Source organism: Telopea speciosissima, chromosome 2 (assembly GCF_018873765.1).
Source record: "Telopea speciosissima isolate NSW1024214 ecotype Mountain lineage chromosome 2, Tspe_v1, whole genome shotgun sequence".
NCBI lineage: Eukaryota > Viridiplantae > Streptophyta > Magnoliopsida > Proteales > Proteaceae > Telopea > Telopea speciosissima.
Window position 1 is genome coordinate 79025820 of NC_057917.1, and position 15786 is coordinate 79041605.

Consider the following 15786-nt stretch of genomic DNA (forward strand, 5'->3'; position numbering starts at 1 on the left):
CATGCAATTCAAGTCTCAATGTATGTTGTTAGTATCGAAGGGTAATATCGTTATATAGACATACAAATGTCCCTTTTTTTCATGAACTATTTATACTATGATTCTTTCTCTCAATCCTAATTACCAAACTTGTGGTTATCATACATAGTCTCTATGGCTTGATGTTGTTTGTGCCACAGCACAGGTTGTGCTCGGATGCACGGGGGTGGTATTTCTATCATTTAGGGGGATACCACCCCATATATTTGGGCACAGCCTGCGGCTTGCACATAGAACATATTCCCATCTTTTTTTATTGTCCTCTAGATCGTGTAATTTAGTCTTGTTGTTCAATTCAGTTAAGTCCCATAATTTTATCTCATATTGTGATACTTGTATCAAAAAGATAAGTTGCTAGCTTGTAACTCTTTACCACCTCGAACTCCTTAGAAACAAAATTAAATTTTAGAATGGTGCTGTCATAGTGAAGCAAATCAACTAATTAAGACAGTTTGTTAATTTGCTTAGTTCATTTCCCTCACCTTCCCTACTTGTAGAGTTCTAGCAAAGTAAGCATAAGATGTAGAGCATGATAGGGGCATTAACATGGATAAGATTTTTTATTTCAAGGGTGTAGGACGGTAATTTAGCATGTTTCTATGTCTGGGCTAGGGGTGTCAATTCCAAACCCGCACCGATAGGACCGACCTATCCCGACCAATCAAAACTCAAAATCAACAAGACCGAATAATAAACGTGCTGGGCTTGAGACCGACCGATTATTATTCGGTCGTTCCCAGTCCAAAGAATGAGCCCGACCGAATAATGTACAATAATATATATATTATATACAACATGTATTAATATATTAAATTTTAAACCGATCTCTGTCCGGGAGTGTGGCCTATGCCAGCATTCCCATGAGTCTATCTCTTTCCTCCCCATGTGAAAAGACACCTCTGCCCCCTTGTTTTTTTTTTTTGTTTTTTGGAGACAGGATGGGTATCCGACCCCTCCTTTAGGCCGACTAAATCCCCCCTGGGCTCGTACATGACCCTCACGCCATGCACAGGAGTTTCTAGACCCTAGTGAGCCTCAGGCGGGTGGCCCCAAGAAATTATGCAGCGGTGAAGGTTTGATCACGAGACCTCGCTTCCTGAGAGAGATAGACACATGGGAGTACTGGCATAGGCCACACTCCCGGACAGCACGTGATCACGTCATTCACTCCATTTTTTAATTAAAAATTTCCCCACTACAGCAGCCTGTCTTCAACTTCAACATCGTAGATTGGAATCCTCATTCCATTTGTCTCTCAACGATTCTCTCTCTTCTGTGTTTTCTTTGCTTTTTCTATTCCTTGCTCCCTTCTCTTCTTCAACAATCGCCGCTGCAGATGTTGAGTTCCAATGACCAAGCCCTCGAGCGGGCTTTCACAGACGTGTAAATCGTTTGGATTGGTTCAGCCTTACTATTTTTTGTGTTCTCTGATATTGGATCGTTTTTTGCTCTATTTTCTTTAGACATGTCTTTCTGTTCTCAAATTGATCACTTGAATCCATATGTTTATTTCTTCGATTTTCAGGAGAGGTGGGTCTGTTGTTTGAGTTCAGATCATTTATTAATTGTTGTTTGTTGTATGGTTAGATCTATTTCTGATTTTTTTCTGTTTGATTTGCTCATATCATTAGTAATCGTGAGACTCTGAGATAAAGAGGCTTTGGCTTTGTGATTTTCCGTGATGAACAATCGATAAGGAAATGCTATTGAAGAGACTGATTATGGCCCGGTAATCGACCGACCGAACCTTGCCGTGTTAATGCCTCTCTCAAGGCCCGATCACGTAAACGGTCGAGAACGGTGCTATATTTTAAATTGGTGGTGTCCGATAAAGTCCGACCGAAACTGACCGTCACCAACCGGTTGACATCCCTAAATTCTGGGCACAGGATACAAGCGACCAGGCAGCGTTATATTTAAACCCTACCCCCGAGATTAAAAAAAAAAAAAAAAAAAAAAAAAAAAAAACTCAAATTAAAAGTTGCAGATTGTGTTTGAGTCGGTTAACCCGAACCTAAAATCCAATCCACTGCACCGACCTCAGTTCTTCGACTTCCGTCTCGCTATAGAGTCTTCGATTTCTATTTAAAGGCTCCTTCTCCAGTTCTCTTTCTACCCGCCACAATTATCCTTTCCTTATTTTTTCCAGAAATCCCTAAAACCCTACCAGAACTCTTCAGTCATGGCGATCATATCCGACATCGAAGAAGACCAAGAATCGCAAAACCCTTCAACCTCTTCTTCCCCTTCAGATTCAACTCCAGGTCCCTACGATGAAGTCCTGAAACCGATCCTCGATAAACTAGGCACTCTTGGTCTAGTGGAGACAGTGATGGACTTCGTTCGTCGGAAATCGGATCTGTTCAAGGACGAATCTGTAGAGAAGAAGATTTCAGCCATTCTTTCTTCTTTGAAAGAGAAGGATACGGAGGAGAGGAAGAAGAGGGCAGAGGCGAGTGTATTGAAGGATGCTGGAAAGGCGGAGAAGCGTTTGAAAGAGGTGGAAAAGAAAGCCAACTCTAAAGAGAAAGAACCAGTACAGGAGTTGAAGGCCGAGACCAAAGCTGAGGAGAACGGAAAGCGAGGTAATTCAAAAAAATTGTAGTTTCCTTTTATGTAAAACTTTATATTTTTTTCTTTCTCTTATAATATAATGAATTTGTGGTTGTAAAACCCTAACCTGGTCGTTTCTCTTTAATGGCTTGCCTTGTATTTCTGAGTAATTAATTAATCTTGATCTAGTGGCACAGGGGTTGACTCCTGAAACTGAGTTCAGTGCGTTTTCCGTTTTGCGTTGTGCAGAATGTTCATTAAGCAGTTATCTTTGAGCTTTTGGCACAAGGATTGACTCTGCTATTTAGTTCGCTTAGTTCTCTTAGCAGCATTGTACAGAATGTTGATTGAGTAGTTTATCTGCAATCTTTTGCATAATTGTGCTTTGTTGTTTACTTATTGCGACTGTGTGTCCGTTTTTTTTTTTTTGTTTTTTTTTTCGTATGACGTTGGAAGTAACTACTTTGTTATTAAAAGAGGGAACTTTAGCTGCAATTCATTAGTTTGATATAGGGTTTCACCTCTGTGAACAACTGAATTACATCAGATTATCTTTACCAAAAAAAATAAATTACATCATATTATTCTGTTTATGTAAGTGCATTATCTCTGTTTGTTTGTATGTTGCAGGTACATTATTTTTTTATTGATTATTTATTTAATGCAAATTCTTTTAGAACTGCCCTAGAACTTTTTTTTTTGGTGGGGGGGGGTTGGTGTTGGAAATACTTCTTCCCTGCAGTTTTTATGAAGCATTCAGGTCAGATTTATAGAAAGGAGACTTATGTCCCATTCTAGGATTACTCTTTGTTTATTAGTCATTGGGTTCAAATACCTTAGAAAGTTCTACCAGGATTGTAGGACAATGGAATCTTGAGCTCTCTGCTGGGTTGCCAAGAGTAAACTGACACAAGATCATATTTCACAATCCAATCATTACACAAACTATTTATTGGCTGTAATAAAATGTTACAAGAACTAGGGTAAAGCTGACTTACATAAGTAGGTAATCAACTATTCCTCTCTAACACAAACTTGTAAACATCGTTGTCAAGGCAGTTTATTTTTGGACCGGTGCCTTGGTCACCTAGGTGGCGGCAAGAGGCCAAGGCGTGTCGCTTAGTTTTTTTGACCTCTTGATTTCCTGGGTTGCCTAGATGCTGTGACAACTATGCTGGTAAAACAGTACGACTTTGTTCTGTTTGAACTCTCTGAAGGCTCAATGAGGCCCGAGAAATGGAATGTTAGTGTCAATCTGAGGAGTAAAATCCCCAATGGGACAGTTGTAGGAAATAAGAATTCTGAGAGAAAGGAAAAACAACTTTATTGTGCTCTTCCTTGGACGAGTTATACTAATGTATATGCATTTTGGATACACAGTAGACTATTTAACTCTATTGGCTATTTCCTGCATAGTTGTCACGCTGTCTAGGCGACCCAAGGCGCTGGAGGGGGCCTAGATGCTAGGCGATACCAATAAGGCAATCAAGGTGCCCCCCTCAGCTTCTAGGTGCCTTGACAACTATTTTTTCCTACTTGATGTTAGTTTTTGTAAGTGATTTGAAATGCCTAAACTTAAATCGTTTGCCAAGGTTTAAAAAATAGAACTGGATTCACATTGGAATCAGCCCACCCTGATTCCAAATATGCCCGATTCTCAAACCGTTATTGGAATCTGCCATGAATGCGTTTAAATCTTCATTTTGGCCTCTTTTTTTGGTTCTTTTAGTCAATAGAATAGCAGAAAATCAATTAAACTTACCTCTTGTAGTTTGATGTACAAGGACTTTGAATAAAAACTCCAAAAATTAAAGACCTGTGGTAATTTTTGCTTCTTCTACTTGATTCCATTTTATAGGGTTCGACTGATTCCGGCTTATTCTGATCTGATCGGAAGCGATGGAGGTTGATCCTGTGCCTGATTTTGGGTTTTTAAACCTTGATTGTAGGTTGAAGGAAGCCATTAGCTTAGAATCATATGGAGCTTAGCATAGTTGTCAAAAGCATCGCCAAAGCGGGTGCCTTGTTGCTGTTGCCCTGCATCCAGGCCCCCCTAACGTCTTGGGTTGCCTAAACGTCGTGACTACTATGAAACTTGGTTTAGATTTTTTTTGGAGATATCTGTTTCTTGCAGCAATTATAGTTCAAGTGAAAACATAAAAATGCGAACTTAACATAACTACTGTAAGTAGCAAGGTTTAAAAACCGGAATCAAGAGCATGATCAGTCAACATCAATTCTGATTCGGATCGGATTGGAATGGGTTGAAATTGGTCAAACCCTAGAAAATGGAATCACAAAGAAGAAGCAAAGATTTCCATAGATCTTTAGATTTTTGGAGTTTCTGATTCAAAAGTCTTGTAGATCTAATTATAAAAGGTAAGTTCCGTTGATTTTCTGCTATTTACTTACTAGAAGGAGGGAAGAGAGCCAAAAAATGAAGATCTAAGTGCATTCATGGCTGATTCTGTCAAAATCTTTGAGAATAGTTCTTAATCAGAATTGGGGTTGATGAATTCTGATTCGATTGGCTGATTCTCACTGATTTCGATCCGATTTTTTAAATCTTGCCTATAACTCCAGCCCCATTGAATACATAGGGTCATTGTTGGTTGTTGTCGTTGAACCCCGTGTAATTTTTCCCCCCGCTTTGTGTTTGTGGTGTTTACCATGTATATTTGGCTGTATTGTTTTTGGACTCGGTTTGTTATGTAAAAAATTACTATAATTAGTGCAAGTGTTACAGTGTATCAGAAACTTCCAACTCATTACTATGCTTCATTGTCAAGGAAATGTTTGCCGTTTATGCTCATCAATTTAGGTTAAACAGTCCATTAGAGGATTGTAGCTGTCTACGTTCTTCGCCACTGTGCTCCTTTGTTTTAAAAGTAGCAATTAATGTTTCACATTCCTTTATCTGGTATTATTAGGATGATCACTGCATCTCATATCTTTGTTCTTGTGAACAATGAGCAGAACCAAACAAGGGAAATGGCATGGATTTCGAGAATTATTCCTGGACACAAACCTTACAAGAGGTCACAGTCACTGTTCCAGTTCCTCCTGGAACCAAATCAAGATTTGTTTCTTGTGAGATAAAGAAGAACCACCTGAAGGTTGGACTTAAGGGCCAACCTCCCATAATTGAGGTAAGTTTGTAGCATGTTTTTGTTGTGCTAATCAGACCAACTATTTTCTGTAAAATATGGAATATATTTTTTGTTGCATATTTTTTTTTTGGGTATTTTGTCCTTCTCTGACATGAATAGCCAAATAATTACAGGGAGACCTTTACCAATCTGTTAAGGTTGACGACTGTTTTTGGAGTATAGGTATGTTACCATTACAAATCTGTATTCTTGTTTGGACTAGTGGAGTATCAAGTATTTGTAGCTCTTCATCAATAATATGCTTCTAAAGCTATTTGCGTTGAAATGGTCATTGAGTCTATGCAAGTAATAACTTTTGAGCATCTGTTGCATACTACATGTATGCTGTCTTTGACACACGAAATTTCTTGGACATCCTTTGGAAACGATGCCAGTATTGTTACGAACGAAGTCATCTCTTCTGTTCATGATCTGTTAGAAGCAAACTAATCACCATTTATATTTCCCACAGAGGATTCAAAGTCTATTTCTGTCCTTTTGACAAAGCAAAAGCAGATGGATTGGTGGAAGTGTTTGGTGAAAGGCGAACCTGAAATTGATACTCAGAAAGTGGAGCCTGAGAACAGCAAGCTATCTGACCTGGACCCTGAGACTCGACAAACCGTGGAAAAGATGATGGTAATATCCTAATACTCTTTTTTTTTGGTGTGTTGTTTTTTTATATGGTAATTCTCTCTTATATGTTTTTGATGGTAATATCCTTAAAACTCTTTTGTTTTTCTTTGGTGTGTTGGTTTTTTTTATATGGTAATTCTCTCTTATATGTTTTTGGATGAGGCTATGGAAATTTTGGATACCCCCAGTACAGATTGACAACGTATAACCGTACTCCAAATCCATTAGTACAGTTTAGTTTAGAACTTTAGTGTCGCATGCTGGCCTTAATTTCTTGGGCTTTAGTTATTTTAGATGACACATGCAGTTGATTCAACTTTTTGTATTCTCTCTCTGGGATCTGGTACCTATTTTATTTGCTTACATGCTTTGCCCTGTCTTGCAGTTCGATCAACGACAGAAATCCATGGGTCTTCCTTCAAGCGATGAGATGCAGAAGCAAGAGATTCTCAAGAAATTCATGTCTGAGGTAAAAAGACACACACAAGGATTTTCATTCCATTTCCAGGGTATAATGCTGAGATTTAATTACCTATGCTCTTTGTGCTCTTTGTTGATGCAGCATCCAGAGATGGACTTCTCAGGGGCCAAGATAGCATAGACGTTTTTTTTTTCGGTTTGCCAAGATAGCATAGACTTGCTTCTGTTGATACTTATTTTTTCGGTCACAAGGACTTCATCTCTTCTTATGTTACTTACTGCCCTTTTGGGAGAAGTTGCATGTTGGCTGATTTTTTGTTCAGTTGTTTAAAGCAGTACGTGAGGGCTTTTTATTTTCCTTTCTGCTAGTGCAAGTTGGGTTTGATTTTATGGCATTTACTTTAGGAAGAAGGTTAATATTTAATTTCCGACCCCGTGATGCCTTGACTGGGCATGAGGCATGAAGGAAATACTTGGCCCCCATGATCAGTCACCATAATGAAGAGGCCGGGATCAAGTAAATCTCAGGCCTCCTTGGCCAAAAGAGCCTAGTTCATTGGAGCACGTAACTTAAATTTAACCCAACACTCTTTTTGGTTGAGATATAATTTCCCAGCTCACAATTGGTACCAATATACTCTCCATTTGACCATAAGAATCTTTAATCAATTGAGTCTAATTCTGTATGAACAGAAGATGGATGTCTATTGCAAGGCATATAATATAAGAGTGGAGAGGATGGGAATATGCTTCTCACCCGAATTCAAGAATTTGGACATCCAACTCTAAAGTTCTGAATCGACTCTTTGGATTAGAGACGAGTAGTGAGCTTTTTTGAGTTTGCCACTCACATGGGGAATTCCCAAATACAAGTTTAGACCATTTTTTGGGTAATGGCAGATTTGAAGTGGGTATGATGTGAGACCTTTCTGTGATGTCTCACTTGACAGATGAATTCACATTGGGCTCTAGTTCTGGAAATATTGATACACTGCTCCGAAAACATGCAAGAAGTGGTTTTAAGATATCTATGAATGTGGTCTTCAGAACTAGTAGCATGCTCAAAGAGAGTGAGACCATCTTCAAATGCCATGTTGTTTATACTCTCACCCCATTGCTTAGATAATTTAATGTCATTAATTCTCTTTGATAATACTTCGACACACAGTACAAAAAATAAGGTGAGGGGAAACGCTATGGCGTAAACCAATGCTGGGAAAGATGAAATAAGGGGAGAGCCATTCAGAAGGCCTGATAGTTGTGGACACAAAATATAACTATAATTGACTAGAGTTTGACCCAGGCAAACCCATTCTTAAGTCATAAAGTTTATTCATGTCATGTTTAATTGATATGAAACCGAGTCCCATTCTCTGTTTGATTCTATGAAGAAGGTACTGACATAAAAGAACATTATTTTGGATATGCCATCGGAGAGTAAAGTGATATAGGTTTGGTTTCAAACTCCAAAGGTACTAGCATAAAAAAAATTTTGAATAGTGGAAATAATATCAAGGCTAACTATATGCCATACCGTTTGGAAAAAAAATCCCTGAATACCCATATCTGATTCCGGTGATTTGGAAGAAGGCATGCTTATATCAATGATGATAATCTTCAGTGGTAAGATGGCTCATGAGATGGTCATTGACATTATTAATTCGTGACTCTTCACCTAATATGGGTTTTTTGGTGAAGCTTTCCCTAATATGATTAAAGAAAAGCATCATTCCTGTTATGAACATTAAGGCTGTGTTTGGTATGCATTCTTCGTCAATTTCGCATTCTTGGAATATAAAAACAATTATTTTTATCATTCTAGAATACAAAATCGACCTAGAATGCACACGAAACGCAGCTTTAGGTTGGGATTGGTATGCATGCTTTGAATGCATTCTGAGTCGATAAAAACAACTATTTTTATCATTCGAGAATGCAAAATTAGCAAAGAATGCACACCAAACACAACCACAAGTATGTATTTATACTCTGAAATGAGAGTTTATTGCAACAACCACAGGTATTCTATTAGTAATATGAATACCAATGTGATCCATACTTCTTATATGATTACGAACTCTGTGTTCTAAGTGTGTGGGATTGATTATTTCTTTAAAATTCAAAGGAAAAATTTATGAAACAATTAAACAACCAATATTCACTGATTTATGGACCAGAGTATTGGGTACTAAGAAATCAAAATAAAATAAGAAATAAATAAATTAGTTAGAGCTAATTCAAGAGTAGCTCTATCACATGAAAGGTTACGAGAAATTGTTTGAAGTGGCATGAACACGTGCAACAGCAGCCTTTGAATGTCTTAATAAATATGGAAAGCTGATTTGATTTAGATTCAAAATCTAAAAGAGATGACGGGTTAAAATGTTAAATGGATCACATATATAAATTATGATTGGATCGGTTAACTCAAATCTACAATCCACTGCAATAACGGAACCATAGATTATCCCTTTTTTTCGTTGGGGGGGGGGGGGAGCGTAGGGGGCCATGCATACTGCAATTAATGAGAGCGCACACTGACATCTTGGGAGTGGGATTTCCACCTTTCATGGGGGTGGGCTGGTTATTCACTCTGCACTGTGCACGGACAAAATGACCGGTGCACCCTGGTCCTTTTTACCTTTCCAGGGGTGCACCAGTAATTTCACAAGCGGCTGTATCTGGCGCAGATACATGCCGCATTGCGTGACTGCCTTTATTTCTGTCCGACAAGATTTATTCAAATGATTAAGGTAAACCCGCGCTAATCCCGACTTATTCTCCAACCCGGAGATCTTCGAGATATTATTTAACTTTCTCCGATTTCTATATAATGGCTCTCCTCTTGCAGATCAAGCTGCCACTCCAGTGTTCTCTGTTTCCTTCTGGCCGAAATCCCAAAACCTTGCCGAAGAAAGTTGCCACTAATAACATAATCTCCAGACTTCTACTACTTTTCAGCCATGGCGATTAAACCGCAAAATTTTTCAACATGTACATTCCCTTCAGAATCCTCTGAAGGTCCATACGATGAAGTACTGAAATCGATCTTCAATCAACAAGGCCCCCTGGGTCTAATGGAGACAGTAATGGACTTCGTTCGTCGGAAATCGAATCTGTTCAAGGACGATTCAGTAGAGAAGAAAATTTCAACTATTGTTTCTTCTTTGAAAGAAAAGGATGCAGAGGAGATGAGGAAGAAACCGAAAGCTAAGGAGAGCCGAAACGTGCGAGGTGGTTTCCTGTATATCTCTCTTAAATTTTATAATGAATTTTGTTGCAGTTTAAACCCTGAATTTTGTTGCAGTTAAAACCCTAACCTACACGTAAGCTTTAATGGCCTGCCTTGTAATTCCTTCATAAGCTTTGATCTAGTTGCATAGGGATTAACTTTCTGCAACTGAGTTCACTGTGTTCTCTGCTTTGCATTGTGCATGTTGATTAGGAAGTTTATCTGCTGTCTTGTGAATATTTTTTGTATTTTTTTTGGGGGGTTAGTTTTTGTATAATTTTGGAAATAACGACTTTACTGTTTGAGGAAGGAACTTAGCTGCAATTTATTACCTTGATCTAGGGTTTCACCGCAGCGAAACAATTGAATTACAGCTTTTATCTCTAATGTTATGCTCCGTATTTTAAGTGCATGTATGCAAGTGTATTATCTCTGTTTTTATTTGTGGTATGTGTAAATTCTCTTTGCTGAGATTTAAATGCTATTTCTCTCGTATTAGAATAAAGTTGATTATGGATCGTTATTCAATAAAGTTACTTGGAAAAAACAGTGCTGTACATGCTGTAGTTAAATAGCATAAGATTGCTGTCTCTGCCCTATTATTTTCACTCCCAAGAAGTAAATTAATTGCCTTTCCCTGCCCCACAAGCATCCCCCCCTTTCGTTTTTTTTTGTGTGTGTGTGTGTGTGGGTGGGTGGGGGGGGGGTGTATACCTTTGCCTTCCAGTTTTTGTGAACACTCAGGGCATACTTAGAGAAGGAGACTTATGATGGGAATTATAGGATAACTAAGGAGGCTCATGATGGGAATTCTAAGATAACTCTTTGTTTATTCCGCATTTGGTTCAAATACACAGAGAAATTTTGAACTCTTTACTGGATTGCCAAGAGTAAACTGATGGAAGGGTTATGGTTCACAATCCACCCAGTGCATGGAAACTATTTCTTGGTTGAAATCAAATGTTACATGAACTAGGGTAAAGCTGAGTTCCATAAGTTAGATAATCAACGTTCCTCTCAAATGCAAACTGGTAAACCACCATCACTTTGTTTTGTTTTAGATCTCTGAAGGCTCAATGAGGCCTGAGAAATAAAATTTTAGTGTTAAACTGAGGAGTAAAGTCCCTATGAATGTGAGGGGATAGGCGTAGCAAGCAAGAGTGTTGAGAGAAAGGAATAACAACTTTATTGTGTTCTACTCTGGAAGAAATACACAAATCTATAGGCATTGCTGATCCACATATTAGATTATTGAACACTATTGGGCTATCTCCTGTCAGATGCTAGTTTTTATGAGTGATTTGATATGCCTGAAACTAAACTGTTTACCAAGGTTAAAAACTCGACCGAGTCAAATTGGAATTGGCCGACCTAGACAATCGGATCAAACACAAGACAATTCTCCTTGGAGAAGACAAATTGCAGTAGCCTCCTGGAAGAATAATTTTTCGAATTGTGAGGTAAGAAGTCCCCCACGAATTTCCTTTATTTATAAGGGTCATAAGAACCCCTAGCCGACTCTACATACAAGACACATCCTCCCACAAAACCGTGGAGAGGAGTGGACCTATTTGCCAACAAATTAAAAGTCATGTGACAACTTAAGTAGTCACATGACCACTTAAACAATTAAACTAAAATCTACTAATTTCACTTAAATTGAACCAGTGGTTCAACCAGCTTTGTGCCGGTTCAATTAATTACATCAAAATAAAACAAAATATAAAAATCTACTAACTACTAACAGCTCTAACACTATTTGGACTGCTTGGACTTCTTCTTCTTCTTTCGAATATAAGTCTACAGATCTGCATCACCAAGACATGATCTGAATCAATTAAAATGAATAAAAAATAATTATGTTTTAATTGGTTTAAAGAATTTTTTCCTCATTTTTAACTTTGATTCTAAACTACCCATATCTCATCCAAATTCCAAAGAATTACGATGAGACTCAATCCAGACGTCGCTGAGAGGATGGATGACCTCTTTAGCTATAAATTTGTCTCCCACACCCATGTTTTGAAGCATCTTTGGAGAGTGCAAGTGAGTTCTGTTTTGAGTGCAGTCTGCTATTATGGTTTGGAGCATAGACTTCTTGGTTGCCTAGGTGGGCAACTTGGACACCTTGATTGCCTTGCTTCCAGGCCCTCGCCAACGTCTTAGGTAGCCTAGACGCTGTGATAACTATGGTTTGGAACTCTGATCCTCTGAAATGTGTATGATCTCCATCCCAGGTTGCCATTTTTTTTTTTGCTTCTTTCGTGCATTGTTCTTTGTTCTATATGAAGTTCAGATTATTTTGTTTGCTATTTCATTTGTGATGTCTCATTAAGAGCAGGTGTATACTACCGCTGCCTTGATTAGGCAGTGGTGGAATGCACTAATCTGGGTTAGTGTTTGGTTTTAACTATTTTCTTTTTATTGTCTTCCCTGTTATGTCATTTCATGTCCTACACTTGACATATATATATGTATGCATTTCTTTCTTCTACAGTTTATGCATTTATTTTTGATTTTCAACTTAGGAATGGTATCCCATATGTTCATGTTATTTTTCATGTCTTTGTTCTGCATGATTTTTTTATTGTTATTAGCATGTTTTTGAGTTTATTTCGCCCTTTTTGCACACCTTGAATCAATGTTATGATTTTTTTAGGAATTATTAGTATCATTTTTGTATTTTTTATTTCTTGTATAGTGGTGTTTTTGTAAATAGAGAATTTTGTAATAGTTTTTAGATCCGATTTTAAGCTTCGAACATAAATCATGTAAGAATAAGTTAGTTTTCCACTAGAGGGTATGTTAGTAAAAAGGGCGTACCCAGTGCACGAGGCTCCCACCATTGCGGGGTCTGGGGGAGTTGGGATCAGCTACCCACATGGGGAGCAGTGGGGACAGATCCCAACCCTCCATGGGTTGTGGTATCCCCCTCTGAGGTGTGGGACCCACGTCCCATTCGCCCCATGGAGGGTTCAGATCTGTCCCCACCTTCCCCAAGTGGGGAGCAGATCCAGACTCGGTCTGGGGTGGGTCATAATGTACGCAGCCTTACCCCCTTGCGAAGGTTGGAGGGGTATGTTAGTTGTTTTATTTATTTTTTCTGTGTCTGATATTTTGATGACAGTGTATGCTACTCCTCTCATTTCGATTTATTTTTCTTATTTGTTGATTATTATTTTTTATTTAATAGCATAATTGTAATATTACATGTTTGTTTATTTTCTGACAAACAGTAACTTGGTTTTTTATTTTGATGACAGTGTATGCTACTTCTCTTAGGGTTTCTTTATTTTCTGACAAACAGTAACTTGGTTTTTTTTTTGGTTCGTCTCTTTAAATTTGTTATGGAGTATTTTAGGCTGACTAGGGTTATATGCTCTAACCTTTGTTTGCATGCGTATAGGGAACTAAGGGAAGTCTTGATCACTATTTTATTTGTTTCTTGTTTATTTATTTGATAAATTAGGGATTTATGCTTGATAACTAGGAATATTCATCATTTAATAAAAGAACCAAATAAATAAGAAGACTGGTTTAATTAGATGGATTTGGATGGCCTAACACCTTCCTCCGACCCGACCTGTTGGACCGTTTCAATTGGAGTTGATCTTTTTTAGTTGTGGATACTGGACTCTTATCCAGGTGGCAATTTCTTATTCCTCCATTCCCCAAGGGGGGAGGATCTGGGAGACCTTCGTTCTCAAAGTGACAACTCCTTTTTATTTGTTTTGTTGTTATATTATTTAATTCTTGTATGCTATGTTTAAATTAACCACATCATGCATTGCATACACCTCACAACGTGCATCGCAAAGATCAACCTCACAAGCCACATGGTATAGTTATTATGGGCCCGGTGTGAAGACACAACTTAATCATAGTGAAACCACAGCCCTTGGTCTTGTACCTTCGGGTATATAAAAGGGGCACATAGACGTACCCCTAGCTCACCGTGAAGGTTGGGTGAAAGGTATTAAGTGTGAACCTCATGTCCAAGAAACCAGCTTCAGGCATTATGTGGGGATATAGAATCACTACAGGCTACGACACGGCTAGCTTAATGTTGTTTGTGAATCATGTTGACATAATTTTGACCCGGTTCTGTCAAATCCATACTTGGTTAACCCTGTTCTCAAACTGACCTAGTTTTGGTTGCATGGTTCTCAATATATGTAACATATTTGACCCGGTTTTTTGGTACCCATATATTGATCTCCATGTTACCAACCGACACGGCAAGGGTTACATGGTTTTCAATATTTATACTTGTCCTGAACATATAACTCTTTATTGTTCACTAAGAGTTTCATGGTTTTCAATATACGGACTTGTGTCTAACCTGGAACGGTTCAATACCAAAACCATAATATTTAAGCCTATGATAAGCAATATTAACCTCTGAAGGGTATTCGTTTCTCCCCAGAGGCAGTGGCAGCAGATATGTGGGACTGTCCTGATGAAAAGGAGCAGGTCAAAATAAGGAGTCTCCAATGGGGATATACTCAACAGGACCAAGAAATTGATGATATGATCGCTCGATATGACTTGGAAGCAACCAGGCAAGAGCCTAACGAAGGAGTTACAGCCTTCTGCAGAAGATTCAGAAGTAAGGTAGGACGGATGTGGGACTGTAACCGTCCTTCCGAAAAGGAGCAAGTCAAATTGATGATAAAGAATCTCCGACAAGAATATGCCCGATGGTTTTTTGCCAAGCCAATTACTACTTTTGAGGCTCTTATAGATGTGGGTTATCAAATTGAGGATGCTATTGACTCTAACACTCTACCCATAATGGAAACTGAAGCTATGATCGTCGTAAGTGATTCTCTATCGGAAGAAGAGGAATGGGAACCAGAGATTGAAAATCTACATGAACAATTTGATTTTGAACTGTATTTTGACTTGGAAGACCAGGAGTACTACTGATGCAGCTTCTCCTGTTTCTCCTTCCTTGACCCTTCTATGATCTACTTCTGTTATGGTTATCGCCTGGTTTGATTTAAGAGGTCCTTTCCAGTTTTTATGTTTGCTGTTTTTAGCCATCCTAGCCACCTAGGTATATGTTTTATTAATTTTGAATATTTAAGGATTTCCTGCTGATGACTTTGTCGAAGGTGGGATCTTATTTCCTTTGTAATTATAACAGATAGGGTATGCCCTCCTTTCTTCCATTGTAATATATTTTCATTTTTAATACAATCTAACTTTCTAGTTAAAAGAAAAAAAGTCCTCTATTTACGGATGATTGCTGCTTCTTATCGAGAGATTGAAGAAGAGGGAAGTTATTTTTTAATAAGGCCAATTCTAATTATTGCATTAAAGCCTATTTTTTTTGAGATCTTTACAATTCATCTCCACATCTAAAATCTAATTCAAGATTAATCTATTCTGCTCTGCTCTACTTGGATCTATCTCTGAAGGATTTAATAATCTGATTGTTGAATCGGATTACAAGGATGTGACAGCTTCTCTTCGAAGACGCTCTTCAAATGCCCTTTGGGAGATATGTTCTATCTTGGAAGACATTATGCATTTATTCTCTTATTTTGTTTCATGTAATTATCAGTTTATTCCAAGGGAGATTAACAACATTGGTGATTTCCTGGCAAGGAAGGCATTATTTTGATAATGTGTACGACGGTTTGAGCCAAGTCTGATTCATGGTTACAGGAGATGTGTATTACTCTTGCTATGAGCTCTTCTTCTTTATTAAAAAAAAAAAAAAAGAAAAAAAGGAAAGGTCCTAAGCTTACC

At 38.1% G+C, this 15786-nt stretch overlaps 1 protein-coding gene across 2 annotated transcripts; it reads left to right on the plus strand.

The window, feature by feature from the left end:
• The first annotated feature begins 2215 nt into the window (after positions 1–2215).
• On the plus strand, positions 2216–7172 carry LOC122650021 (protein BOBBER 1-like). 2 transcript variants are annotated; one of them, XM_043843316.1, is made up of 7 exons: positions 2216–2624; positions 5569–5741; positions 5876–5924; positions 6214–6380; positions 6763–6846; positions 6940–6963; positions 6998–7172. In XM_043843316.1, the coding sequence occupies exons 1-7, from the start codon at positions 2222–2224 to the stop codon at positions 7010–7012; spliced, it is 915 nt and encodes a 304-aa protein (XP_043699251.1). In that variant the 5' UTR covers positions 2216–2221; the 3' UTR covers positions 7013–7172. The 2 variants fall into 2 exon arrangements, with proteins under 2 accessions (XP_043699251.1, XP_043699252.1); XM_043843317.1 differs by lacking the exon at positions 6998–7172 and having other exon boundaries at positions 6940–6978.
• Positions 7173–15786: the final 8614 nt, after the last annotated feature.